This window comes from Kuraishia capsulata, genomic scaffold, assembly GCF_000576695.1.
Source record: "Kuraishia capsulata CBS 1993 genomic scaffold, Kuraishia_capsulata_scaffold_1, whole genome shotgun sequence".
Taxonomy (NCBI): domain Eukaryota; kingdom Fungi; phylum Ascomycota; class Pichiomycetes; order Pichiales; family Pichiaceae; genus Kuraishia; species Kuraishia capsulata.
Window position 1 is genome coordinate 2317370 of NW_019172950.1, and position 25026 is coordinate 2342395.

Here is a 25026-nt window from a genome sequence, read left to right on the forward strand (position 1 = left end):
CGAAGAACCACAACACGATTACGTGTTGTGGTTATTCCCCGCAATTCGCCTAGCTTGCATTCAACCGCGTGATACGTATCTACACCCATTTTTATACTTCTTTTCCTCTTATTCTTTGGAACAAGCTTGCATTCAAGCCTGTGCATACAGCAAAATCCTTATTTATTTTTCTGCCCTTCACCACCAGTCCTAACCTTTTTCCCATGTCCACTTTTGGTGAGTATTGCTGAAAAAATGGAGCCTCCAAATGATTTAAGCTAACAGAATAGCCACTCCTGCCACCACCTCGGGCTCATTGTTCACTGCCATTGCAACCTCTTCTCCCAACTTTCCAAACAAATCGTCGCCGGTGTCCATTCCAAGCGGAGTGAGCTCTTCAGGCCCTATTGAGACAAACAATTTTTACGGAAACATTTTGTTGGATGACCAAACGTCTTATGTGTACACCCATCCATACGTTGTCTGGTACTCCAACTCTTCTGGAACCGAGGGATTGGCTGTGAACTACTCTACCGCCAGCCAAAGGGTTAGCGGACCGGGTACTACAGCCCCAGTCGAGTACTTCCTCAGTCCTGCTGGAAACAAATGCCTGGTTCTTGGCGCTTCCGAGTTTGATTCTTCCATGTCGCTCAAAATTGATACACCAAAAAGATTCTCTGTTAATGCCAAGTTTGCCTCTGCCAAGTACGGTACTATGACATGTCCCCTTCTGCAAGGTATAGGCTTTGTTACCGGAGTTTATGACGATTTGACCCCTGTTATCCACTCCGGTGTTGGCATTAGCTCTGTTTCTGGAGGAACAGCTCCAAGATCTGGTATCAACAAGTATGTCATCAAGTTGAGTAATGATACGACTTGGACGATGTTTGTCACCGTTCCAAGCGGCCAGTCTTTGTCTTTCTCGTTGGATGGTTCTTCCAAAATTGTTGGATCCAACTCCGTTAGTGGAGCAGTGGTGCAAATCTGTTGCGGTACCGACTCTTCGTTTGACTCTGCTGCTGGTTGTTATCCAACTGCCTGCACTCTTTCGGGCTCTGTTAGTGGCTCAAAAGGAACCTATGCTCTCTCCTATACGACGTCCGGTACTTCGAACAGCGGGAAAACATTGATGTTTGCTCTTCCTCATCAGGTTGACTCGTTCACGTCGACGACATCGGGCTCGAAAACATCTGCCGAGCTAACGGACACGGTTCATGGTACGGTTGTGGGATACTTGACCAAAAAGTTTGAGATGTCTGAAACGTTGCCTACCTCCATGAGCCTGGCTCCTTTCACGACAATATCTGGATGGTCTAAGCCAAACTACACATCTGCACAGCTATCTGCAATTAAAACAGCAGCAGAAGCAGATGCAAATGATGATGTTGCCAGTCTCTCAAACTTAGATTCCATGTACTATAGTGGAAAGATCTTGGATAAGTTTGCCTACGTTTTGTACACGATCTACTATGTGTTGGAGGATGAATCATTGGCGAAGACGTTTTTGGCCAAGATGAAAACAGCAATGGAAAGATTCACCGGCAATAATCAAACCTACCCCCTTGCATATGATACGACCTGGAAAGGTATTGTTTCGGAGGCCGGGTTAAGCGGAGACAGTGGGGCAGATTTCGGAAACACCTACTACAACGATCATCACTTCCATTATGGGTACCATGTTCATGCCGCTGCTATCATAGCCAAGGTGGATAAGGATCTGGGAGGAAGCTGGCTCAGTGATAACAAGGACTGGGTTAATGCTCTAGTCAGAGACTATGCCAATCCCAATGACAGTGACAGTTACTTCCCTGTTTTCCGTAACTTTGATTTTTTCATTGGTCATTCTTTTGCACACGGTATCACCGTTTATGCGGACGGAAAGGATGAGGAGTCCAGTTCTGAAGACTACAACTCGATCTATGCAATGAAGATATGGGGGGATGTCATTGGTGACACAAACATGGTCAACAGGGCCAATCTGATACTTTCAATCATGAGAAGATCGATTGGTACGTACATGCTCTACAAAGACGACAACTCTGTTGAGCCCTCCAACTTCATCGGCAATAAGTGCAGCGGTATCAAGTTTGAGAACAAGATTGACCACACCACCTATTTCGGGACCAACGAGGAGTATATCCACGGAATTCACATGTTGCCAATCACTCCGGTTTCGTCATGGATTAGAGACCCTACCTTTGTGAAGCAGGAGTGGGAAGAAAAACTGTCCTCATTGATAGATTCGGTGAGCTCGGGATGGAAGGGTGTCCTGATGTTGAACGTTGCTTTGTATGATCCCCAGGAAGCGTATTCCTTCTTCAGTGGCTCAAGCTTCAGCTCCGACTACTTGGACGATGGGCAGACGAAGACATGGTGTTTGGTTTACAGTGCTGGTGTGATGTCATAGTGACCAGCAGCAATAGATAAGTGAAAAAAAACAAAAAACCACAAAAAACACACACTGGAGTTTCGGTCGATATATAAAAGTTAACAGCTCATTAACAAATTAACCAAAAAAAGATATCATGATTAAACTTTTGTATTTGATAAGCTTAGCTTAAGTCTAACCAGAAATCCAGCGGGCAACCGTAAGCGACGGAAACCCCAAGCGATGCCCTCGTCGCTTGTGCTTTCCATTAGCTCCTGTAGAGCGTGCGGCCACTCCCGCTGCTCACGGCACCTGTTGTTTATAACGGAGGCAAAACTGCAGTTCTGTTCTGTTTGTTGCAAGATTTATTCTGAGATCTGCTCTATTCAAATATTTATCTTGTTCGGTTTATCTTATTTCACCGAGCCGTGACGTTGCTGGCTATTTACACTAAATCTTCCCCACCATGCTGTCAACCAGATCTATGTATAGATCAACCGCGTTTCTACGCGTGGGACTGGTATTGAACAGGAGAACTCTCATATCCTCCAAAACAACAAAGACGGTCATGCCAGTAACATATGATTCTACTCCTGAGCCATCTAATCGGGAAAAGAGTCCCGGATACTTGGAAGCACTCACTACCCCGGAATTGCTCTCCTATGGTCTCATAGGATTGGCTACGCTGAACAAAGGCACACTCGACATGGCGATCAAAGCATTCCCATTTATACCCACGTGGATGCTCAAAGTATTTTTGTACAAAAACTATTGTGGTGGCGAAGATTTTGAGCAGGTCAAGGCAACCGGTGCTAGACTGGCCAAAAGAGGCATCAAGAACATGATGATCAGTTTGACCATAGAGGCTGCTGAAGTTCACGGAGATGCCGAGCCAATCGACATTGGATACATAGTGAGAGAAACCAAGAAAAGCGTTAGCGAGGTGTTGGTTCCACACACGCTTTCCATGATCTCCGAGAGTGGAGATCTGAACAGTGTCCCCCCAGGATATGTCGCTTTGAAACCAACTGGATTGATCGACGATGCTGTCAATGTTCTGACAAATTATGAACATCCTGATTATTCTGTCAAGTTCGAAGAACTTGTTGCAAACTGTTCTGAGATTTGTGAGATCGTTCGCACAGCAAATGCCCGCCTTGCTAAGGAACACCCAGAGAGAATAGCACCTTTCGTGGTAGCCACTATCGACGCCGAAAAGTTCACGTTGCAAAGAGGTGTGTATGAGCTGCAAAGAAGGTTATTTGCAAGGTTTAACGTCTCTGAGGAGCCTATTTCGGTTGTAGGCACCATCCAGATGTACCTGAAAGAGTCACAGGATTTGCTGGCATCTGAGTATAAGCTGGCACAGCAGAACCGTTATAGAGTGGGCTGGAAATTGGTTAGAGGTGCATACATACACACCGAGCCCGACAGAAGTGTTATCCATGACACCAAAGAGAACACAGATGACAATTACAACCGGGGAATTTCCAGGACCATCGATCAGATCGTGAAACAGGAGAAGAACACTGGTGTAGTTGGTCATTTGGTGGTTGCCTCGCACAACTATGACTCGCAGCTGTTTGCAGAGGAAATCATCAAGAGTTCAGCACAAAAATCGAACATCACCTTGGCCCAACTGCTGGGAATGGCAGACGACGTTACTCACGATCTGATCCATGCCCATGGAGTGAATAACATCATCAAATATGTTCCATGGGGTCCTCCAAAAGAGACCAAAGACTATTTGCTGAGGCGACTGGAAGAGAATGGAGATGCAGTTAGAAGCGATAGTGGGTGGCCATTGTTGAAGGGGATAGTTTCAGTGATAGGCAGGAGGTGGTTCACGCAGAAGCAATCACTGTAAACTGTGATGACCCAAGCAATCACATAATCATACTAGCTAATCCATTGTAAAGACCCATTAGCTGAATTTCAGAATCTTAGAATGAACATCTCCACTCATCGTATATACTTATTCATGAACTTCTTGTGTTGATCGCTTCTCAAAGCATCGTTAGAGTACGTGTCTTCTTTCGAGACAGATGAACCTTGTTGTTTGGCAAAAACGGTTTCATGTCTCCAAGACTTTCTGACCTTTTTTTCAGAGGTTGCCAGTAAGGGATTGCTTTGCATTGCTCGCTGAACCTGCTGCTCCTTCTCACGTTTCTCCTGCTCGGCTGCTCTTTCAGCCTTTATTTTTGCAAATTCCCTCATTAATTCCTCCTCATCTTCTTCATCTTCATCTTCGTCAGAGCCAGATTCAGAGCCAGATACCTCGGAGTCTATACCATCAGAATCGTCTTCGTCAGAGTGGTCAGACTCCGCCTCGCGTTCACTCGAGGTATCATTAAAAGAGTTTTCCAAATCCTCCTTGAGATCCTTCACACCATCAGCAGCAACTTCGTCGCGCAAAACCTTTTTCACAGCCTTTTCTTCTCCATCTTGTCCTTGTTCCTCATCATCGAAATCGTCATGCGTTCTCTTGATGGCTTTTCTAAACTTCAGCTTTGTCTGTCCTGGTAACTCTCTAGCATGCTTGATAGAGGCCTTATTCGAGTGTTCTCTGCCCTTTGCAGGATCAAATGTGGGTCTATGAGCAGTGGTCATAGTGCTAGGTCTTGTGCGGTTTGACTTATCAGTACGTAGATGATAAGTAGTGTAAAAAGATAGAGCAGACTGCCTAGGCCTCATCCCCGGAAGTCCGGATTAGTAGGCTCAAAGTGGAGAGAATAGCGGAGCTGAACTCGGAAGAATTATACATACCACATATATAAAAGACTCTTGCACGTAGTAAATCACTCGAATATCGATGGAAATATACTTGAATGCCACTTTATCCATCAAACCATTTATTTTTTACCCATCTATTGGACACATTCCATTCCGACCCGAGGGCAGAGTTTGATGATGAACCTGAAACGAAATGACAGTCGGCAATTCCACAGCCCTTCACCTTCAGCCATCGCAGAGGGCCAGCAATGAGATCAAGTTGATTGATTCCACCTTTGTCTGATTTGACTTTGTTTCTTGGTTTGATCCAGAGCTTGAACGTGGACTCTTGATTGCTTGCCTGCGGGGCTATTTTTTTTGTTTCAGAATCTTCGATTTCTGGTTTCTGTTCTTGTTACATTCCCGAGGCTGATTCGTGATAATGGCTGACGACCACCGCATAATAATATCCAGTCCAGAGGCTGAAATACCGCGTGAAGAAATGCTCCAAGATACAGCAGATATGGGCGCCACCACCTCAGTTTCCATCAAAGACTTTGCCTATGCCACCACAGACCCTTTGCACTACGGAGTGACCACTGAGATGGGACTGGAGTTTGATGACTATAATGATTATAACGAGAATGACGAGGAATATTTGACAGAAGACTACGAGACCATGCCGTCTTGGGTCAAGGATGACCAGGAGGATGATATACCAGGCGAGGACCGTCTGCGGCGTGCCATTGCCCTGTATCCCTTTTCTCCAGAGAACGAGAACGAGCTCGAGCTCGAAGAACACCAGGTGATAATGATTAATTACAAGTATGGCGATGGCTGGCTGGTTGCAAGTGATTTGGAGACCGGGGATACGGGGCTGGTACCGGAAGAGTATGTGCAATTGCTGGAGGAGGAGGAAGAGGAAGAAGAAGAAGAGGCCAGGCCGTTTTTGCCCAGCATACTCCAGGACAGCGGTGGTGTTGATGCCGATGACGATGATGAGTGGGAGGATGAAGAAGATGAAGAGGATGATGAAGAGCTTTCGGAAGCCACGGACAATTTACAGAAGTTACGGGTAGGTGAGAAATGAGATGTGGTTGGGAAATTACAAGAAAGAGGTTCAATCCTAAAGCAATAAACGTTTTTGGAATACAGAGTAACAGTGCGAGAAGGGTGGTTATGCGATCAACTTTACAGAGAAGTCCAACAGCCAACAGCCGTCTGTCCTTAGTCCTCTATCTGAGCTTCCCAATTTGTCTCATCAACCTGCTCCTCCTGCGGTTTCAGCAGAAACCCGCCCACTTGAGCTAAAAGATCGTGGACCTGACCAGCCAACTCGGGATCGGTCTCCTCGAGAATGGAGTCAACTTGCAGCAGCTTGTAGGCGCCGCTTAATGCCACACGTGCGTCATATATATAATCACTCGAACTCTCGTCGCCGAGCCTGATGCTGTAAGAGTCAAATTTTTGCGTAATTTCTTTAGAGTTGTCAGGATCGACCTGGTTTTGGACCGATAGAGCACACAGATAATTGGCGAAACCTTCAAGGTGGAAACTTTCCACTGATTGCTCGTTGATATCTTGCACACTGGAGGCAATCTCAATGGCCGAAAACAAAAGTCCAAGTTCAATGGCATACTTGCACAAAGTGATCAGCGGCTGCACCAAGTTTATGTATTCCTGATTGATGTCGTTGGGGTCCTCATCGGAGTTTTGCTCGGCCAATTGCTCCAACCTCTCTTTCTTGAGTCTGAAAAGGTCCCACGATTTGCTGATGGCATGCCTGGCCTCTTCATCTTTCTGTTGCGATATCCTTATACTGGCCAAAACAGACCAACTCTCAGCATTAGACTCGTTATCCAGGCTCATCGATTTTTGAATTAGCTCCTCGCATTGGGTCTCTGCTTCGGGTTCCATACACAGATCCGTCATCCAGATGTCAATCGAAGCAAACAGCGCCTGGTTTGTTTTTTCCACCAGATATCTCCTTGCCAAATCAACAGACTCAAAAGCACTCAAAACCCCGGTAAGATCCGATTTTGAGCTTAGTCCACTGAGAGTATTCATCAACGCATTGTAGCCCACCTCCAAGTAGTGCAGGCCATCGGCACCTCCAATAATCTGGCCAAGATATAGATACTTTTCACTTCCATACTGGACTTCTGGATCAAGCTCACAGGCTCTGATCAGAACCTCATATGCTTGTTCCAACTCAGAGACTTCTAGTAGCGTCTCTCCCAGGATTTGAAGGAAGATAGGACTGTCACCAAACTTTTCAAACTGAGGCTGCAGCACCTGCAACGCCCTTTCGGGTTCTGCCTGAGCATTGAACGAAGATGCCTCAGATATTATGTTCTGTAACTCGCTGTTGGTGCTCATTATATTATGACAAAAGGTGCTGTGGTGAATGCAACTGGTACTAACACCAGCTTACGTGAAACTTTTGATAATCCATAAACTTTTTTTCAGATCATCGGCACGTGACATCCGAAGGTAGACGAGCCGTGTCGAATTCGAAGTTTTTTATCATTAATACCAAACTGAATGGTGGTCATTCGGATGCAAAATATTTAAAGCTCACCATGGATCCCGCAGAAGAACAGGCTCAAGAGCTCGAGGTCTTGGAATCTATATATCCTGATGAGTTGACGAAGCTCAGTGATAAGCAATTCGTGATCAACGTCCTTTTAGAGACGGAGACCGAAAGGAAGCATAGACTTGCACTACATGTGGAATATCCGGACACATACCCCGAGGTGATTCCTCTGTTGAAGGTGAGGATAGGGGAAAGTCTAGAGGAGGACGAAGACGACGAGTCCGAGGATTACGAGGACGAAGAAGAGGAAGAGGATAATGAGGCTGATGACGAACACGCATCCCCAGTACACATCCCAGAGACAGTAGAATTTGACTCGGACGATCTCAGCAACTTGTTAACGAAGGTTATAGAAGAGGCCGAAGAAAATGTGGGGATGCCCAGCGTGTTTGCGTTGGTATCTGTTCTCAAAGACCTGGCCGAAAGCATGTTCATACGAAAGTGCGAAGAGGCTCAAAAACTGCACGACGAAGAGCTTCAGCGCCGAGAGAGGGAAGAACAGAAGAAGTTCAATGGTACGAAAGTTACTCCGCAGTCTTTTGAGGAATGGCGGTTGAGGTTCAGGGAGGAGATGAAGATTGACGAAAGACTAGAGCAGAGAGCAAAAACTGCCAATGGCGGAAAGCTGACCGGAAAGGAAATCTTTGAAAGAGGACTTGCTGGAAATGACGATCTAGTAGAGGGACTGGAGAATTTGCAAGTTTAGTTAAGCAGGTACGCGAAAACTCGCAATTGTTGCATATGTAGTTGATTGAATGGTTAGTTAACTAAATTTTCAAACTTACAGGAATACCATATAAAGAGCTCAAACATCGGACTTTGCCTTTCGAAGCAAATCATCAAAAGGAGAGACTGCACTTTTCTCTGCACTTTTCTCTGCGCCTTTCTCTGCACTCTGACGTCTGTGCTGAATGGGGCTGTCATTGGGATGATTCATAGAACCTATTCCAAACGGTGATACAGGTGATATAGGAAACGAAACTGTTGTCTTGGGGGGAGTGCTTGGTAAAAAATCTCCGAGCAAATCTGTTCCTCGTGGAATTGTGCTTTCAACCTTAAATTGTTTTGCACCCTGCCCAGACAGATTTTCACGCATAGGCTGCAGCTGCGGCGCAGGCTCTGCAGCGATATAATCAAGGCGCGACGTTTGAGCCGTGTCAGGATAATCATTATACGAATTACCAGCAGAGTAAAGATTCAAATCGTCATCATCATCGTCGTTAAGTCTCAAAGATCCTTGTTCTTGAAAATGTGCCGTTCGTCTGCTTCCACCAGCTCTGAATCCGCTCACCACATCTGATAGGGAGCCCAGTCTAGTTCTAGATGGAGGTGATGAATCCAAGGCATTGGATGCATTTGCATTCAAACCATTTGAAGCACTCGAACTTGCAATCTTTTCATAAGCAGAATGAAACTTGGAACGTTGTTCGTCCAAATAAGCCTCCTCAGTCAACATCCGTAGAACACTCTCTGCCTTACCCCGGATTACCTTAGTATGCTGCGCACTTCGATTATCGCTAGCGTAAACGCATTGGTATCTCGTTGAGATTTCTCTCAATAGCTCTTTTTGATTGCTGAATGAATTTTTTATATCGAATCCACCTGGCGAGTGACAGTTTATCAGAAGGTGTTCAATCACCTTCAGGCTCTTCAGCACGATAATGTGCTCCACGCCGTTGGTTACCACTGACTTCTTCAGTTTAGTGAGCAGTCCCTCATTGTTTGCCTGGAACGCGACGTGTGTACCTGAATATTCGCGAAGACGTTTCACAATGAAGTTAACAGTATCCTCGGCGAAACTTCCAGCTGAAGGGGAGTCGTAGTCATAGCCGTCCGAGAAGTCATCGTAAAGTCTCTTCTGGTCTAGACTCTCACCCAGCACGGTCTCGTTTATTTCGAAGAGTTGATGTGTGGTTGGACCCCAGGCATCTGTATTTGTTGCTTCCCTGATGAGATTCTCTGCCCTGGAGTAGTTCGAAAGGGCTACACATGTTCTGTTAGTACAATTAGCCTTCCCCAGATTTCTGCGCTAGTTGCAGAATTAGTCAACTTACCGTTTTGGACCTTCCTACCAGCTTGACGAACGTCGTATAAGGAAAATCTGTTCATTTTTGTGAATTTTCTCGCCTTTAACCTCGAATTTTTGGACTTGAATGTTACTAACGAAGAAAGCCACATATTCAGCTACACCCTTTTAAGACCCATTTTTCACGGGACGCACGGGGCTCTAAGCGGGGGGCTGTGGTCCTTCTCCAATTCTGCAATTCGTGAAACTACGATTGAACACATTTTATACGATTGTAAATATTCCATTACTAATGGAATTGATATTTTCCAGATCATGAGAACCCTTGGCTTGCTGTTTCGCCACCCTTCCATATGGAGCGAAGTCATTGCTTAGTAGCTACAAAGGAGGCGTTTTTGAGTGAAATTTTCTAAAAAAGAACGAGTTCTCAATTTTTTTCGGGGGTTGTTATAGCACTAAATAACCAACAAAGAATAATCCAGGCGAGATATACTTGCTATCGCGATACACTTAGGTTCTATCGTGATACGTACAGCCTGTCGTGGCCAGTTGCTTAGAGCTCACCAGAGTCGACAATCTCGATCTTGCCTCTGGTCTCACCGGAGTTAGAACCCAAGGACTCGACCTTCTTGACAACGTCGAAACCATCAATGATCTCACCGAAGACAACGTGCTTACCGTCCAACCATGGGCATGGAACGGTGGTGATGAAGAATTGGGATCCGTTGGTGTTTGGACCGGCGTTAGCCATAGACAACAAACCTGGCTTGGTGTGTCTGTGGATGAAGTTCTCATCTGGGAATTTCTCACCGTAGATGGACTTTCCACCGGTTCCGTTGAATCTGGTGAAGTCACCACCTTGCAACATGAATTGGGGAATGACTCTGTGGAAGATAGAGTTCTTGTAACCGTAACCCTTCTCACCGGTAGACAAAGCTCTGAAGTTCTCAGTGGTCTTTGGAACATCGTCGTACAACTGGAAGGAGATTCTGCCGAGTGGCTTGCCTGCGGGAACAAAAATGTTAGGTCAAAATCATCATACTATCAATTGAGCGTCAAACTTACCATCAGCGGCAACGTCGAAGTAAGTCTTGGTCATTTTATCTGTTTTTTGGGATAATTACGATATATCGTTGGTTATGGACAGCAAATCAATTTTCAGAAGGAAGGCAAACGTCCAGAGATTTTTATGGAGAGGCTACGTTGTTAGGAGCACTTTCATAATTTCCGAATGAGGTAATTACCTTTTTTGGTCTATGTACAATTCTAGAGCTTTTTCAGCAGTGTGATGGATTTTTCAACCAGGGTCTCGACATCGCTACCAACAAGCGTGAGACCAAGCTGGTTTTTCTTGAGATCGCCACCGGATGCAATTGTAAAGGTCGCAGGTAGTCCTTCGTATTCCAGTTCAAGAGATTTGATGAAAAAGTCTTCGGTAAAAACGTAGGGAACTGGTCTACCATTTACCCGGATGTTGATGTGCGGGTTTCTTCTGTAGCAAAACTCGAGGTTTTCTCCAACGGCAAGCTCGATCTTGGAGTTTTCCAAGAATTCCACAATTCCAGGTTGGTCTTCAGTCCATTGTTTGACATTTGAGTTAAAATCTGCCAATATGGGGGCGAAACTCGACGCCATGAATTTGAGATCCGCGGTAGCTCCAGGAACGGGACACACCACCACATTTTCATTCTCAATGGAGTGCACCTGCATCGAAGTGACATCCACCTTGTAGGAGTCAGTATGATAGTTATCCAGAGTCAGATTGAAAGTGACCTGCAATGGAGGGAGAACGTTAAAGTCTTCAACCGATGCATTGGGATCAGGAACGAACTTGAGTCTGAGAAAATACTCGAATCCACCTTTGATGCTCAATTTCTTCACGAATGAGGGGAGCGATTGCAAACTTTCGTGGAAGAAATAATCCCCATCGCTTGTAGAAAAAAGTGCTTTGCCGAAAGATGCTGTGAAAACAGGTTGGTCCCAGTTTTCTTTTGGCACCACATACTTTTTAGTGTTTTTTGTGTCAAGAAGATCATTTTTCAAAACCTGAATATCAGGCTCGAAATTTAACTCTTTCTCTTCATAAGATTCTTCAACCTCACCACTACCCACTCCCTCAGATTGAATCGTTTCACTCATAAAGGGCAGCTTGTTAAACAGACTCTGAGAATTTTTGAAATCATCAACCTTCCTTTCCAACTCGTGGTATTCGCTTGTGTCAGTAGGGGTGAGCTGTGTGGTGCTGTGGCGCTCGGTTTTGCTTTTGAGTCTATAATACTGATCTGGCGTTCCGTGGTCTGGTCCAAGCAAGAACCACGGTAGCGACCAGTAATCAGCACCACTAGATGCAAAAACCTTGGACTCCGTAAAAAACTTTCTGAGATGCTTGTTCTGCCCGGAACCTCTCGTGATGTTCGACAGGAGCTTTCTTTCAATCTCCAGTATGTGTAGCTCTTTTAAAGCCGAGATATCGTAATTGCAGCACTCGTCTGTCAGATGTTGCCTTCCACTAAGGGCTTCCTCTATGTTGAAGGTCTCGTCCTCAGCTTCACCACTCGATCTCTTGAAATAAACTGGGGATCCTGCCTGGACCAAAGAAAAGGGAAGACCGAGACCTCTCGCCTTATATAGCTGGCGAAGGCTGGAAAAGTCAACTCTTTTTGAAACTATTTTGCCAACAAAGGCAGCCCAAGAAGACCTGACATAAGAAATCACCAGCTTCGAGCTTCTGACTTCTAAAGCTGCCGAAGAATGACGAGGCAAATATATGTGAGCTCCTGCACCCTTCCACAGCTGAATCAAAGGCGACTTGAACAACAAAAAGGCTTGGCTGGGATCGGAAAAATATATCTGCTCTGTTTTTTCTCGCATGCGTTGCGCTTTCGTTATCCTAGTGGAGAAATTGCTCTGCGACTGCTGAGAGGACGAAGCATCCAGACCCCAGACCGTTTTCGTTATTTGCGAGACGCAGCCTTTCTTTGTCTTTTTTGAAGATTTTATCTGCGGATATCTGCTTCCCAAATATAGCTGGAGCTGTTTCAGCGAAAACCTTCTGCTCAGCTCGTCACAGAGGCTTTTGATCTCTTCAGCAGACACATGCTCTTTGGATGGTCTGAGCGAGTCTATCGAAGCCAAAACATCATTTGTATCGGCAGTCTGTTTGAAATGCAACATACTCTGTCTCTTTCTCTCGAGAAAGTCGTCTCTCTGAAATTCCTCCGAGAAATGTTGAACTGGCATTTTGCGAGCTTCATGCAATAGTTTGTTTCCAAGCACCAATGGTTTCTGCCATACTGATGCTTCTTGGGCAGCATCTGGTGTTGCAGTCAACATGTTTCCCAGTAAGCTATCTATTGTTAGCGTCTTCTTGGGCTGGTCCTGAGCATCTGAGTTTTCAGTTTTCTCTTGAAGGGTATCACTATCGCTCTGGGGACTAGCTCCAAACGGCCACGAGACCTCATTCTTGTCGGTGCTCTTAGAAACCTCTGGATCAAGCTCCAAAGACCAAGACTGGATCAAAGAATCAAACTCTGTCATGGGCTGTTCCAATTTTTCCGCACCCTCATGGCCCTCACCGGACTCTGGAGCCTTGTTGCTGAGCCAACGGTGGGTTACCTGGCTCGGCCCAAGCCTTGTGCCCGCGCAAGCACATCGCACTGTCCTTATTATATTTTGTTGTAACATGATCACAAACCCAAAAATACTCCCAAATTTTGCTCTGTTTTTGGGATATTCGTGGGCAATTTTGGCTGGCTGGCTGGTTATAAAAGAGAAAGAATACAGAAGAGATGAAAAAGATCGTGGAAACCAAATTTTTTTCAGATCAGAGCCGCTTCAGTTTTAAGTTTACTTAAGAGCATATATTACTTCTTTATGGGTGTAATTACAATCTTCTTTTCCACCAAGTAATGGAAAAACTGCCAGGTTTTGACAAAGGAACTCCCAGACGGATTCCGTTTTATGAGAGTTTCAGAAAACGGGAACTCGAAAAGAAAAGAATTGATCATGGCCTACCGAGAGCTGGGTTGTTACCTTCATACATATCCACGCGAAGATGCATATATGCTAGTCGAAGCAAGAAAATCAGAGAGGGTACGTTTTGGTCACAGAAGGAAAAGAGCGTTTTTTTCCATCTTTTGAGCATATATTCAATCCATCGGCTGGACCTGATATATGAGGGATTAGAGAGGAAGAAGTCTAAGCCTGAGATCCTCACTTACTATAAGCTCTTAAAGAGAGAGAGCAAAATACGATGGGTTTCCCTCTACACGACCAAAAAATTAGAAATGAAGGACATTCCAATTGCTTATGAGATGTCTGACACGTTTGTTCAATTGGAAGAATACCAGGCTTGGCAATTGCGGAAGTTCCCTCATGAAGACAATTCGTTTCTTCGTCAAAAACTGTGGGAAGAGAACCAGGAAGCGCTGCTCGATTTTCAAACCGCAAAAGACCTGAGCACATCGATTTTTAGAGAGAATAAAATCACGGATAACTCTCATAACCAGAAATACCCGATGGATGTATCAACCGGATCTCTAGAAATGCTCACTAGCCTGGCGAGGGTTATGGTAAGACAGCTTCTTGCGGAGATTATGGAAAAGAAGGTGCATGAGATGCTGTGTTCACCCAGTAAAAGTGTGGAAGAGATCGACATTGACTCTGATGATGTTTTCCATGCTTGTCATACGTTAGGGTTGTCAAAACTTAGACCAACGTCAATGGTTGATTACTGGAACAATATTGTCCCGCGTCTGAAGTTGGAACTGGATCGGGGTGATGAAAAGACAGGTACTCGTATCAAGACGAAGTTCACACCAAGTGAGTACGAGAATTGGCTGACAGAAAGAAGAGAAGCTCGGCTTGAGAATACAGAATCTGATCATTCTGTGCAAAGTCCTGATGCTGAGACCGACTCAGAGATAGAACAGGAGATGAATGTTTGGGAAATGAAAGACGATTTTTTGCAATCATCCCATTTCTTGATGAAGGCCGAAAAACAAGCCGAAGATGCCTCTGATGACGAGGATTTTGATGAGTCTTTTGAGGAGAAGGTTCTCCTGAACGAGACTGCCAGGCTCGAGAGACATGATCTTTTGGAGTCCAAAAGGTACGAAAATATCCTTCTTACTGCCATGACCACCATTGATTCTCCCTACATGTTTCCGTTTAAACAGATACAAGATCACTGTGTGTCTTTTTACCGACAGAAAACCAAGACGATCCAGGCGACTGTGAGACAAAAATATCAGGAAGCCGGATACCATGAAGATGACGTTTGGAATGGCCATAACTATGAGGATGAAATCCCCGAAAATGATTTCCAAAAGTATACCACGACTTTCGCAAACTATTCAAACTAATGACGATCTATATTTCCGGCCGCTTCGTTAAATAATTTCTGTTTGGAACTTGAAATTACTCAACCTTGACCTCATGGGGAGTAGGCTTGCTTGCCGACACCCACTTTTTGATGTCTTTAACATCGGAGACTTTTCCTGAGCCGCCATATCTGCTTTGTTCGTCGTCTCTGTCTGACGCGGTTTCTGGTCTCCACTTCCAGAATTCACGATCTTCTTCGCTCAAACCGTCCTGGCCGTAGATAGCCACTTTGCTGATGTACTTACCGATCACAGGCATCAGCATGAATGACTTCCCAGAGTCTCCTGAGCCCAAAACAACATTTTTGAACTTAGGATGCTCACATATGATCAGCTCTCTATTCGGAGAGTCGGTGCACCAGCAACTTCTAGTCTTGACGAATGGTCTATCGGCAAATTGTGGCAATGTCTCGCGCAGATACTCTCTGATTCCTTCCTCAGCTTCCACGGGGATTTCATCAGTAAACCACGGAATAGACTCATCGTGGCTGTCCAGATTTGTATAACCAGGGAACTCGTTACATACTTTTATCTCAAGATTTTCGTCGGCCTCGAAAAAGAACCCCTTTTGCAAGTTAAACATAACTGGCGATCCCTTAAAGATTTCTGCTTCCTCCTCGGTGACCTTGAAATGAGCGAGTGTGAAACATTTGGCCTGCAGTTGTTTCTCGAAGCTTAACACTTTAACGGCGTTTGCACCTGCGGTGATGACGATTCTATCTCCTGCAAAAGTTTTGCCAGACCTAGTCACGATAGATGCAATATTTGCGTCATCTGCAAGCACGTCCAAAATATTTCCATCTTCACCAAACGTGAATTTTACACCAAGTCTCTTACATTCCTCGTATGCCGACTTCAGCGAGTTCCTCGCATGCAGCCACCCGTCATCTTTGTTAAGTTTGTATCCTTTCCAGCCGGGGAGCTCACCTTTCAACACCGGTATGTGCTTGGAGAATTTCTCAGGCGAGTCTAAATATTCATAGTCCACAATTCCCTTATCGATCAATTTACGGATCTTTTCAGTTTCCTTCTTGAGAATTTTCTCTGAACATGCGGCGAAAATGAACCCTACCGGGTGGTAGAATGGGCTGTAGATGGGATCTGCCTTCCATTGGTCCCTGGCCTCCAACCGGATTCGCAATCCCGGGCTGATCTGCTCATCAGGTGCATGGACATCGTAGTCAAAAATCTTGTTGCTGTCATTTCCTGCTGCAATCGGGGAAGGACATTCGTAGTTGTCGAAGCAGTGGATGTTAGTGTAGCCATCCCTTGCCAACTCTAACGCCGTGGAGAGTCCAAAAGTTCCAGCCCCCACTATGAGAATGGAGGACGATTTGTCAATAATTGGGTTGGCCATCGGAATTGAGTGTTGACTCGAAGGAATTTGAACGAAGAAGATCTTCTTCGACTCTTATTTAACCAATTTTGCTTATCTTTGCATGTCCGACGCGTAACGTGGCTGTGCAGGAGTTGCCGCGGGGAAGGTGCAGCCGCAGATAACAATCCACATTTACTATCAAAATGCCCGATCTATTAAGATGTTTTTTTGATAACGCTAGTACGGCGACAGGTTTGATCTTTCGATGGAAATAATTGATTCTATGATAGTTTAGGGAGCCAAGTATCTAAAGCTGACACGTAAATAGATCCAAATTGCGTTCTATCACCAACCATCATCATCGCCAATAGGCGAATAGTCGTATTGCCTTTCATCTGGAATGGGTTGAGAGTCGGTAGGCTTTGGCTCGGTAGGCTTTGGCTCCATTTGTGCATCCCGAAAGACATCTCTCGTAGTCCTTGAAGTTAATAAGCCACCGTCATGACCAATCTTGAAATAGACTTCATTTAACAAACATAGACTTATCACAGACAATGATAAGACGGCGCTAAGCACATTTCCGGGATCGACTGCCATCCCAAAATGCGCAAACGGTAGGCAGAAACAAATATCAAGTCTGGGAAGAAAATTGGACTGTTGTTGGCTTTGATTCTAAAGGGAGGATATATCGCTTACTATATGCGCCACCGTTGCTGTGGCAAACCCAAAAGTAATCTGGAAGATATGCCATCTCCGCTTCAATATTTACAAATGTACAGTAGCTCAGACGGGACTAATAGATGACTTGTGTTCTCGACTGAAAAACAAAAATGTCGTCAAAATCCACAGGTAGCCAACGCAAAAAAATAAGACCAAAGTTATGCATTGGTAGGGAAGTACCGCAGATGCACCAGGAGTGCACGTCAAAAACTGTTTATTCAGCCTATTTGAAATAATATCCCAGATGGGTCGCGTGCATGCCAAGCTCTAGTTACTTACCGACTACAGAAAAGCTAACAGTTCTACCTTTTTTTATTGAAGGCGATACCTTCAAGCAAATGAAGTAACATAACATACCGTTGAAGACTTTCACTGGGCCAGTTGGCAGTTCGCAAGATAGCCGCAGATCGTACTATCACCTCTATCTGCACGCTTTTGGTTTGTTACTGACACAAGCACTGGCGTGCCTAAACTTCTGCGCTTGCCACACGCTGGTCGGAGAATATATATCCGGGTAAACAAGAAACACCAATCGGGCCATAACGATTCCCCAAAGCTTGTAAGAGAGGGAGACAAATCAACGATGTCACCACCTTTCAGAAGAGCTCATGTATGGTTACGTTTGAAGAGTCTGTACAAGCGGAAAATCTAGATCAAGACCGCTCGTCAAAGCTGCCTTGTTGCAATGTATTCAAAGGCTGTAAAACGTATCTCTTTAGCAGTGATATGACTTGAGTATGTCTGTTGAAGAGATGATGTTTGAGGGAAAACACCTAATCAAGAATTGAGGCAGGCGAACCCGAGCCCTGATCTCGAGATAGATTTTGGACCCGACACACGTCATTCTTATCTCTCTTATCGCTTGGTATTTTCAAAGACTGCTTACAAGATTAAGAACTATTACTGGATAAAAAGCTCTCAATTTGTAACATATATAAACCGCAATTACCGGCTGGTCATCCTTCATGAAAAGCAGCGCTAAGGCCGAACAATGACAGACTCGCTGAAAGTTGGACTTGAACCCCAGAATGAAAATAACTCCAAGTCAAGTACCGGCTTGGAAATAAGTGAAATCCCAGATTCAGAGACAGGAGAGGCTCTCAAAATTCAAGATTCTGTGATCGAAGGTGCCTTGGAAAAGAACTTCGATATTTGGGGTATAGTTGGAATTGTCTATTCATCCATAGGTACACCAATTACACTGGGCACGTATCTCTCCACCGTTATTGGTGTTGGGGGAGCTCCATTCTTCTTCTATGCGTACTTGTTTGCAGGTGTTTTTTGCTTGCTCACGGCCTACTCCATGTCGGAGATGGCATCAGTTAATCCGCACTCCTCTGCTTTAATCTACTGGTCTCATCTGTACGCTCCTCGAAAGTATGCCAGAGCCCTCGCCTATCTAAGTGGTATTTTATCATGTGCTTGTTGGATTTTTGGAGCAACTGCCACCAGTTTTTTTGTTTCTGAGCTCGTTTTGGGTTTAGTCAAAATGCGTCATCCGGGTTATGTGAGCCAGACCTATCACTACTACCTGGTTTTCCTGGCTAATGTGACATTATCAGCTGTGGTTAACATATTTGGAACGAGACTCATTCCTCTGGTGGCCAGAGCTGTGACATATATTTTCAACCTTGGAACAATTTTTACGCTTGTAGCGTTGTTGGCCAGAGCACACCCAAAGCAAACCGCCGCTTTCGCTTTCAAGGATGTCACCAACCTGACAGGATGGAATTCAAACGGTGTTGTGTTTTTCATCAGTATTTTGCCTACCACTGCTTCCTTGGCATTGTTTGATGGTGCATGTCACATGACGGACGAAATTCCAAATCCCAGAAAAAATATCCCAACCGTGATTACGTATGGTTATTCAGGTGCATATCTGATTGGATTTGTTGCAATATTGGTTTACAACTTCTGCATTGTCAATCCAGAAAATCTGCTTGACCCTGTCGGTGGGATTCCCCTTTTCCAGCTCTATGTGGATTCCTTGCACAATGACGGATTAGCTATAGTATCTGCGCTGATTGTTATTGTGGGATTTATCTGCGGGAGTATGGGAGTCGTTACATCGGCCAGCCGTCTGGTCATGGCCTTTGCAAATTTCGAAGGTATTCCTTTTGGACGAGCCATCGGCTCGGTAAATACCAGACTTAATGCACCTGTCTGGGCATTACTGTTCAATGCAACCTTGTGCTCTTTGCTGGGTCTTCTTGTATTTGCATCAAGCACAGCATTGAATGCTATTTCGGGAAGCTACATCTCCACCATGTATGTTGCATATCTAGTTCCATTTGTCGCTTTGGTCTTCAAAAAGGACAGATACGGAGAGGGAGTAAAACCTTTATTTAGCCTTGGCAGATGGGGAAGACCAATCAACATCATTTGTATTTTGTGGTTCTTGTTTGCGTCAGCCTGGTTATGTGTTCCATCCTACGTGCCAGTTACCGCTAACTCCATGAATTATACCGTTGTTGTGTTATGTGCTGCTGTCATCGTCGCCGTTGTGAACTGGTTCGTTTATGCACGGAAGCACTTTTCTATCGAAGTTATAGAAAAGTATGAAGAAAAGCTCGAGAACTAGAATATATACGGAAATTTGCTTTTTGATTATACTCCTCCCTATAGTTAGAACAGGAATGTAGAGAAAAGCCCAAGATAATCATGAAGTTTTGGAAAGAAATTGGCACTGCCACCAGATCATAGCGAAATGATAAAACTTAATCTAGTTAGCAATCGGGAACCCCACCGCATCAAACCTTGTTAGCTCGCCAAGCCAATCTCCAAAAGGGTTGCCGACCGAGCTATAGTCAATGAATTCTTCAATATTTAAACCATTTGCAGTTTCGGCCACTTCCCTGTCAAACGGATCGGAAATAGGAGCCTGTTGCTGATCATGAAGTTGTTGCAGATTCGAAACTGGTGAAAGTAAAGTTTCTGGAGAATGCTTTTCCGCAGCTCGTTGGCGGGCCATTGGATAAGTTCCCAGCGGATTCAAAATATACTCGAGTGAAAATTGTGGAGGATTGACGGATGAGTCTTTATTGGAATTAACTCGTTGTAACTGCTTTGAGTTCTTTAGTTCCAAATACTTTTCCCACACTTTCAATGAGAGCGTTGCGGACTCATAGTATTGATCTGCTTTCAAGAACGACCGAAGATATCCTAGTATATTCCTGTTTGATTCCAGCAGGTTGGTATAAAACCTATCTGGATATATGGGAAAAAGTGGCTCAGAGTCATTCCACGTTGTCAAACATGTGATCAACACTCTACTGCAAACCTGGACATGAGACAGGAAAGGTAAGTCAATCAAATCCATCCTCTCACAAGTCCACAAGTCCTTCAGCATACAGGCTATGCGAACAGCTGAAGAAGTGCACGTCTTGTAGCAAGAATGTATGAAACTCTTAGGCGCATTATCTCTTATTTTTTGTGTCGCTGAGTTTGGAAAGACAAGCTGCGGCACTGCAACCCTATGCAAGTCATGGAAAGACTGTGCGAGCATTATTTGCAGGCCATAAAACTGATTGAGAGTCTCAGAAACTTGATGGAGATAAGTGTTTTCCTTGTTCATAATTAATGATGGAGGCAACGAAGCTTCTAGATCAATAAGTTGACTTTCAAGAGTTTTAAACGTTGAATTTGCTTCCCAAGGAATCTCATTTTCCAAGTGTTTCACATATCTTAGGATTTTTGCCCTGATGACCATACATCTAATGTAATATGCTCTCACATCAAGCTTATCCGCAGCGTTAGTTACCTTCGTCCGCAAAAAAGGTAGAATGGTTCCTTTGTTCAGGGTCTCTGTGATACAAGGAATATTATTGATAAACAATTCCTCGGCACATGGCAGTTGGATTTTCATGTCTGAAGCTGACATAAATCTCAACTGATCTATGCCACACTCAATGAATGCATCTAGTAAAAAACAGGCCCAGGCTAAACGTCTTCTACTCTCTTTGCTTGCCCATGATACTCTTCCATCTTCGCAAAGAATATCGTAGTCGTATTCAATATTCAGTTGGAGAATTTGAACATAGCGTGTTATCAATCCAGATATGAAAAATGCCGATCCATGACTTCCAACTCTCAGATAATAATCATGCAGCAAAACCGCTGCCATTAGTTTTTCGATGCTTGTGCTCCCAAAGCTGGATAATAAGAGAGTTTGTGCAGCAGTGGCCCACCCGTCACCTGCCATAAAATATTGCGGAGGGTCATCTAAAGTAGAATTGGTCACTTCCGGAGCTAAAACCTCGTGAAGGTAAAAAGGCGCTGCCAGTGCACAAATGATGTGCAGTAGGGCGTTGTCCTTTCCTCCGTTGTCGATAGTACTTTTCATTTGCTCAGTAAACGTTGGTATATGAATGAAGCCCAAACATCTCGCTGTGTGTATCCTCCGAAAAAAAATGCCAACTAATTCTTTTATCACAATGGGTTCAGGAAGGCACTCAGAGCGCATCCATGCGGGTATCAAATCAACGTCTTTATTATCCGCAGGCTGGATATTTTGTGCTACTCCAAACGAACAGTCTAAATTCCGCCTGGTACATCTTTGGCACTTTGTACCCCCAGTACACTTTGACTTGGACCTCTTACACTCATCACAAGATTTCCACACTCTCCTTCTCTCGAATCCAGCCTGGCTTAGCTCGTTGGGATCTCTTCTGGGGCTTTGTCCAGTCTCACCCTTGGTATACGAACATAGTTCCCCAAACGTGGCGCATCGAGAACATCCCCCGACGAGACGGTCACACTTGATCTGATAAGATATTAGTAAACACTACAGTTGATGCTTTTCTATTGTATCAGACTAACCTTTCGCTTCCTGCAAACCTGACAGCTTATAGTTTCTTGTTGCATACCTATCTCTGTCCCCATCTCGATACGCGTAATGCGTAATGCGTAATGCAGGATAGGATGTCGCTGTGCCGGATGTCGCTCCTTTGATAAAACCCACGGGAGCGTTGTTCGTTTGGAGCACTACATTAAGAACGTTCAGTCTGCACTACCATAGATTGTTATTGACTCAATCTGCTGCCTGGATTTGACGATACGTAAATTATAATTATTTGCGCTAATAAAGTTGGTAAAGTTTATTGTTATGTATTATGCACTGACTGTATCATCCGTTGTCTCAAACCCTTCTTCGTGAATAATAGCTTCAGTTTCTGTCTTAGGCAGAGCCCACACAGCTGGCAAGGCAACTAACAGACATCCTATTGTCAGCCCCCAATTCATTGCAAATTGCTTCATTGGGCTGACAGCCTGGGCATTGATTCTCCACGCCATGGCTCCACCAGCAGGTTTTAAAGCGGAATAACTGCCAACAATCACAGCGTTTATTGCAGGCGCCCGTGAAAGTGATCCAATAATCCAGTAGCAGAATCCCTGCCAAAACGAGTCGTACAGACCATAGAAAAAGTACAGGAACATAGGGCCCACGTATATGGTCCCGTCTTTGTAGTCAATTGTCTGTACGATACCTTGTGCCTTTCTCTCATCGGACCAGACTTGGAAGTTATACCCACCTCCCCAGATAACCATGCCGGTGACAAAAAGCGTACCCCATCCCCATAAAGCACGGTTTCTCCTGTTTCCAATGAGGGAAAAGTCTAAAATAAACCCAATCAAAAAACCGCCAAGCATCTGTGCAATCCAATATAATGCGCTATTTAGCGAACGGGTTCTGAGATTGAATGTGGCCCCATTAACAACATTCTGCTGGTAAGAGTAAAATACGTTCGCATTGTAGAACATAGGGTAGAGGCATACGACTCTCCAGTCTAGCAAAATTCTGAGCGACTGGCGAGCAGTAACCTTGAAACTTTTCCATGTTAACTTGGAGATTTCTTTTTCCCTATATCCTTTGTATCTTTGGTTCAGGGAACCAGCTGGAGAGACAAATATAGATAAAGCCCACCCAAAAAGCATGATTACCGTGTATGCAACGTAAGTTGAATCTGTAACTGTTCCTTTCTTTGACTTGTAATTGATTCCAAAACTTGCGAGAGAGCCAATTGCACCTCCAAGATTGAACACAATCCAGAATAATCCTATCGCACGGCCCCTTGTTTGATCATTTGAATAAGTGACCATAATTGTTCCTTGTGCAACCCAGAAGAACGCCGCACCGAGACCTAGGATTGCACCTGCAGCAATGACAAAAGCACCGTTTCCAGTTCTGTTGTAATTAAGCAGGGAACCGCTATATAAAGCATAAGTCCAGCCGCCTATCAAAAGAGATAAACGTGGCCCAATGTACTTGTAGAAAACTCCAACCAAGATCAAAGCCGACCCTGCTGTACAGGCATGGGTTGCCACATTAGAGTTAGCAGCTACCGTACCATCCACCTGTCCAGATCCACCCATACCAGTGAGAGCATTGTACATTCCTGGATTGCAGAAACTAATGAAACTGATCAGAAAAATCTGAACCCAGGGATCGTGAACAAATTTGAAATAATTTGATTTCTCTGCTTCCAAGCGCGGCTCTTCGCGGTCGGGGTCATCTCTCATAGAGATGGTATCAGTGAGCCCTGCGGCTCCAATATCCTTGAAGTCGTCACTGTCAGCTTTTTCAACCTCGTCACTCATCTTTTTCAAATGCGTTAGCTTGGAGCGGAAGATGTATGATCAGACAAAGAATCCAACAATTCCGACTTGGTTAACCTCTGCGCTTTTATACATCAAGCATTTGCGTGTTTTGTCTTATAAGCAAGAGTGTTGATAAAGTTTCGGAAAGGTGCAAAAACTGTCTAATGTTTGTCCAATGAGGGAACTACCCTGCCATTTCTGCCCCATGTCAAGCTAATAAGAGCCACAGCTAAGAAAAAATACACGGGTCTCGGTGGTAGGACACTACGGATCTCGGCATTTCTTTCGGATGTCGGCGACGAAACATCATCTTCTAGGGTATTGATGAAAGATACGAGTCTTGTCTGTTATCTATTCGGCCAAAATTTCCGATATCCAACAGGAAGCTAAATAATTTTGAAGGGATTTGAAGATATATGTTCTGAGTGAGGGCCTTTTCCGAACTAACTAAACTTATCTGGGAGGAAAAAATCCGTTCCTTCTTGATTCGACAAAGGATAAAACTGAGACTTCTGTCGTGCTAATATATGGCTCCACTACTTAGTAACGCACTGATTTCAACCGAGTGCAGAAATTGTGTTGCCTCGCTGGCTAAAACTGCTGGCTACAAGAGAGACTGCCCGATGACGCAATCGACTGTCTCCATTCTCATCTTTGGGAGCATCCGGCGGAGAAACAAAAAGGCGCTATTCCGGCGGAAATATAATTACTGCTCATCTCCTTGTAGGTGAACGGCTTTTTCCAAGACGTCGGACTATGAGGATAGGATGGTGAACATTAATGAAGAATAACGTAATTTACCTCCCACGGAGTGCAGCACACGATATGTTGCAGAATTGCCTGCTAGGAGAATGAGATGTTTCAAATCAGGTATCGGTGATTGAGCTTGATCCTACCGAGGGTTTTGTGGACAAACGCATTATATAATCTTTAGATTATGCCAGATCACAATGCGGACGAAGCATACACGGATTATCAGCTCAATTGCGACGAATGTCCACGAATGATGCAAAAAAGTACGTCGGTAGCGCCTCGCCGATACGTTTCATCAAATGAGCATCGAAGAAAACTTTATTGTCTCGTTAAGGTCCATTGGAAAAGCGTATAATAATTTCTGATCACCTGCCAGATACTATACATAAAGGAGGCATGAAGGAAGACTGTAACAAGTAGTCACGGCGTATCATAAAAGCTTATTCCGACCCCTCCGCCACTAATCATCAGAGATTATGTGGGCTGAAATTTAATTCTGAATACTGTGCGAACCTACTTCAAGGAGATAATGTACAACAAACCCCGAGCCGTGCCATCGCAAGCCGTGCGGACTTT

General features: G+C 44.6%; 15 protein-coding genes across 15 annotated transcripts; 6 read left to right on the top strand and 9 right to left on the bottom strand.

Annotated features, from left to right (window-relative positions):
• Positions 1 to 203: 203 nt before the first annotated feature.
• KUCA_T00001252001 (uncharacterized protein) lies at positions 204 to 2386 on the top strand (the record flags this gene model as incomplete). Its single annotated transcript, XM_022605871.1, has 2 exons — positions 204 to 216; positions 270 to 2386. 2 exons carry the CDS (start codon positions 204 to 206, stop codon positions 2384 to 2386), a joined length of 2130 nt encoding a protein of 709 aa, XP_022457297.1.
• Positions 2387 to 2813: 427 nt separating this feature from the next.
• On the top strand, positions 2814 to 4214 carry KUCA_T00001253001 (uncharacterized protein; the record flags this gene model as incomplete). The annotated part of the gene is made up of 1 exon (XM_022605872.1): positions 2814 to 4214. One exon carries the CDS (start codon positions 2814 to 2816, stop codon positions 4212 to 4214), a length of 1401 nt encoding a protein of 466 aa, XP_022457298.1.
• A 95-nt stretch (positions 4215 to 4309) lies between these two features.
• Positions 4310 to 4957, bottom strand: KUCA_T00001254001 (uncharacterized protein; the record flags this gene model as incomplete). The annotated part of the gene is made up of 1 exon (XM_022605874.1): positions 4310 to 4957. One exon carries the CDS (start codon positions 4955 to 4957, stop codon positions 4310 to 4312), a length of 648 nt encoding a protein of 215 aa, XP_022457299.1.
• Positions 4958 to 5501: 544 nt separating this feature from the next.
• KUCA_T00001255001 (uncharacterized protein) lies at positions 5502 to 6149 on the top strand (the record flags this gene model as incomplete). The annotated part of the gene is made up of 1 exon (XM_022605875.1): positions 5502 to 6149. The coding sequence occupies one exon, from the start codon at positions 5502 to 5504 to the stop codon at positions 6147 to 6149; it is 648 nt and encodes a 215-aa protein (XP_022457300.1).
• A 137-nt stretch (positions 6150 to 6286) lies between these two features.
• Positions 6287 to 7438, bottom strand: KUCA_T00001256001 (uncharacterized protein; the record flags this gene model as incomplete). The annotated part of the gene is made up of 1 exon (XM_022605876.1): positions 6287 to 7438. One exon carries the CDS (start codon positions 7436 to 7438, stop codon positions 6287 to 6289), a length of 1152 nt encoding a protein of 383 aa, XP_022457301.1.
• A 6-nt stretch (positions 7439 to 7444) lies between these two features.
• KUCA_T00001257001 (uncharacterized protein) lies at positions 7445 to 8361 on the top strand (the record flags this gene model as incomplete). The annotated part of the gene is made up of 2 exons (XM_022605877.1): positions 7445 to 7475; positions 7529 to 8361. 2 exons carry the CDS (start codon positions 7445 to 7447, stop codon positions 8359 to 8361), a joined length of 864 nt encoding a protein of 287 aa, XP_022457302.1.
• Positions 8362 to 8460: 99 nt separating this feature from the next.
• Positions 8461 to 9764, bottom strand: KUCA_T00001258001 (uncharacterized protein; the record flags this gene model as incomplete). Its single annotated transcript, XM_022605878.1, has 2 exons — positions 8461 to 9638; positions 9710 to 9764. The coding sequence occupies 2 exons, from the start codon at positions 9762 to 9764 to the stop codon at positions 8461 to 8463; spliced, it is 1233 nt and encodes a 410-aa protein (XP_022457303.1).
• Positions 9765 to 10234: 470 nt separating this feature from the next.
• On the bottom strand, positions 10235 to 10780 carry KUCA_T00001259001 (uncharacterized protein; the record flags this gene model as incomplete). The annotated part of the gene is made up of 2 exons (XM_022605879.1): positions 10235 to 10686; positions 10747 to 10780. 2 exons carry the CDS (start codon positions 10778 to 10780, stop codon positions 10235 to 10237), a joined length of 486 nt encoding a protein of 161 aa, XP_022457304.1.
• Positions 10781 to 10947: 167 nt separating this feature from the next.
• On the bottom strand, positions 10948 to 13365 carry KUCA_T00001260001 (uncharacterized protein; the record flags this gene model as incomplete). Its single annotated transcript, XM_022605880.1, has 1 exon — positions 10948 to 13365. One exon carries the CDS (start codon positions 13363 to 13365, stop codon positions 10948 to 10950), a length of 2418 nt encoding a protein of 805 aa, XP_022457305.1.
• A 224-nt stretch (positions 13366 to 13589) lies between these two features.
• On the top strand, positions 13590 to 15044 carry KUCA_T00001261001 (uncharacterized protein; the record flags this gene model as incomplete). The annotated part of the gene is made up of 1 exon (XM_022605881.1): positions 13590 to 15044. One exon carries the CDS (start codon positions 13590 to 13592, stop codon positions 15042 to 15044), a length of 1455 nt encoding a protein of 484 aa, XP_022457306.1.
• A 55-nt stretch (positions 15045 to 15099) lies between these two features.
• KUCA_T00001262001 (uncharacterized protein) lies at positions 15100 to 16419 on the bottom strand (the record flags this gene model as incomplete). Its single annotated transcript, XM_022605882.1, has 1 exon — positions 15100 to 16419. The coding sequence occupies one exon, from the start codon at positions 16417 to 16419 to the stop codon at positions 15100 to 15102; it is 1320 nt and encodes a 439-aa protein (XP_022457307.1).
• Positions 16420 to 16725: 306 nt separating this feature from the next.
• KUCA_T00001263001 (uncharacterized protein) lies at positions 16726 to 16977 on the bottom strand (the record flags this gene model as incomplete). The annotated part of the gene is made up of 1 exon (XM_022605883.1): positions 16726 to 16977. One exon carries the CDS (start codon positions 16975 to 16977, stop codon positions 16726 to 16728), a length of 252 nt encoding a protein of 83 aa, XP_022457308.1.
• A 1114-nt stretch (positions 16978 to 18091) lies between these two features.
• On the top strand, positions 18092 to 19681 carry KUCA_T00001264001 (uncharacterized protein; the record flags this gene model as incomplete). The annotated part of the gene is made up of 1 exon (XM_022605885.1): positions 18092 to 19681. One exon carries the CDS (start codon positions 18092 to 18094, stop codon positions 19679 to 19681), a length of 1590 nt encoding a protein of 529 aa, XP_022457309.1.
• A 141-nt stretch (positions 19682 to 19822) lies between these two features.
• Positions 19823 to 21981, bottom strand: KUCA_T00001265001 (uncharacterized protein; the record flags this gene model as incomplete). Its single annotated transcript, XM_022605886.1, has 2 exons — positions 19823 to 21862; positions 21919 to 21981. The coding sequence occupies 2 exons, from the start codon at positions 21979 to 21981 to the stop codon at positions 19823 to 19825; spliced, it is 2103 nt and encodes a 700-aa protein (XP_022457310.1).
• A 228-nt stretch (positions 21982 to 22209) lies between these two features.
• On the bottom strand, positions 22210 to 23697 carry KUCA_T00001266001 (uncharacterized protein; the record flags this gene model as incomplete). The annotated part of the gene is made up of 1 exon (XM_022605887.1): positions 22210 to 23697. One exon carries the CDS (start codon positions 23695 to 23697, stop codon positions 22210 to 22212), a length of 1488 nt encoding a protein of 495 aa, XP_022457311.1.
• Positions 23698 to 25026: the final 1329 nt, after the last annotated feature.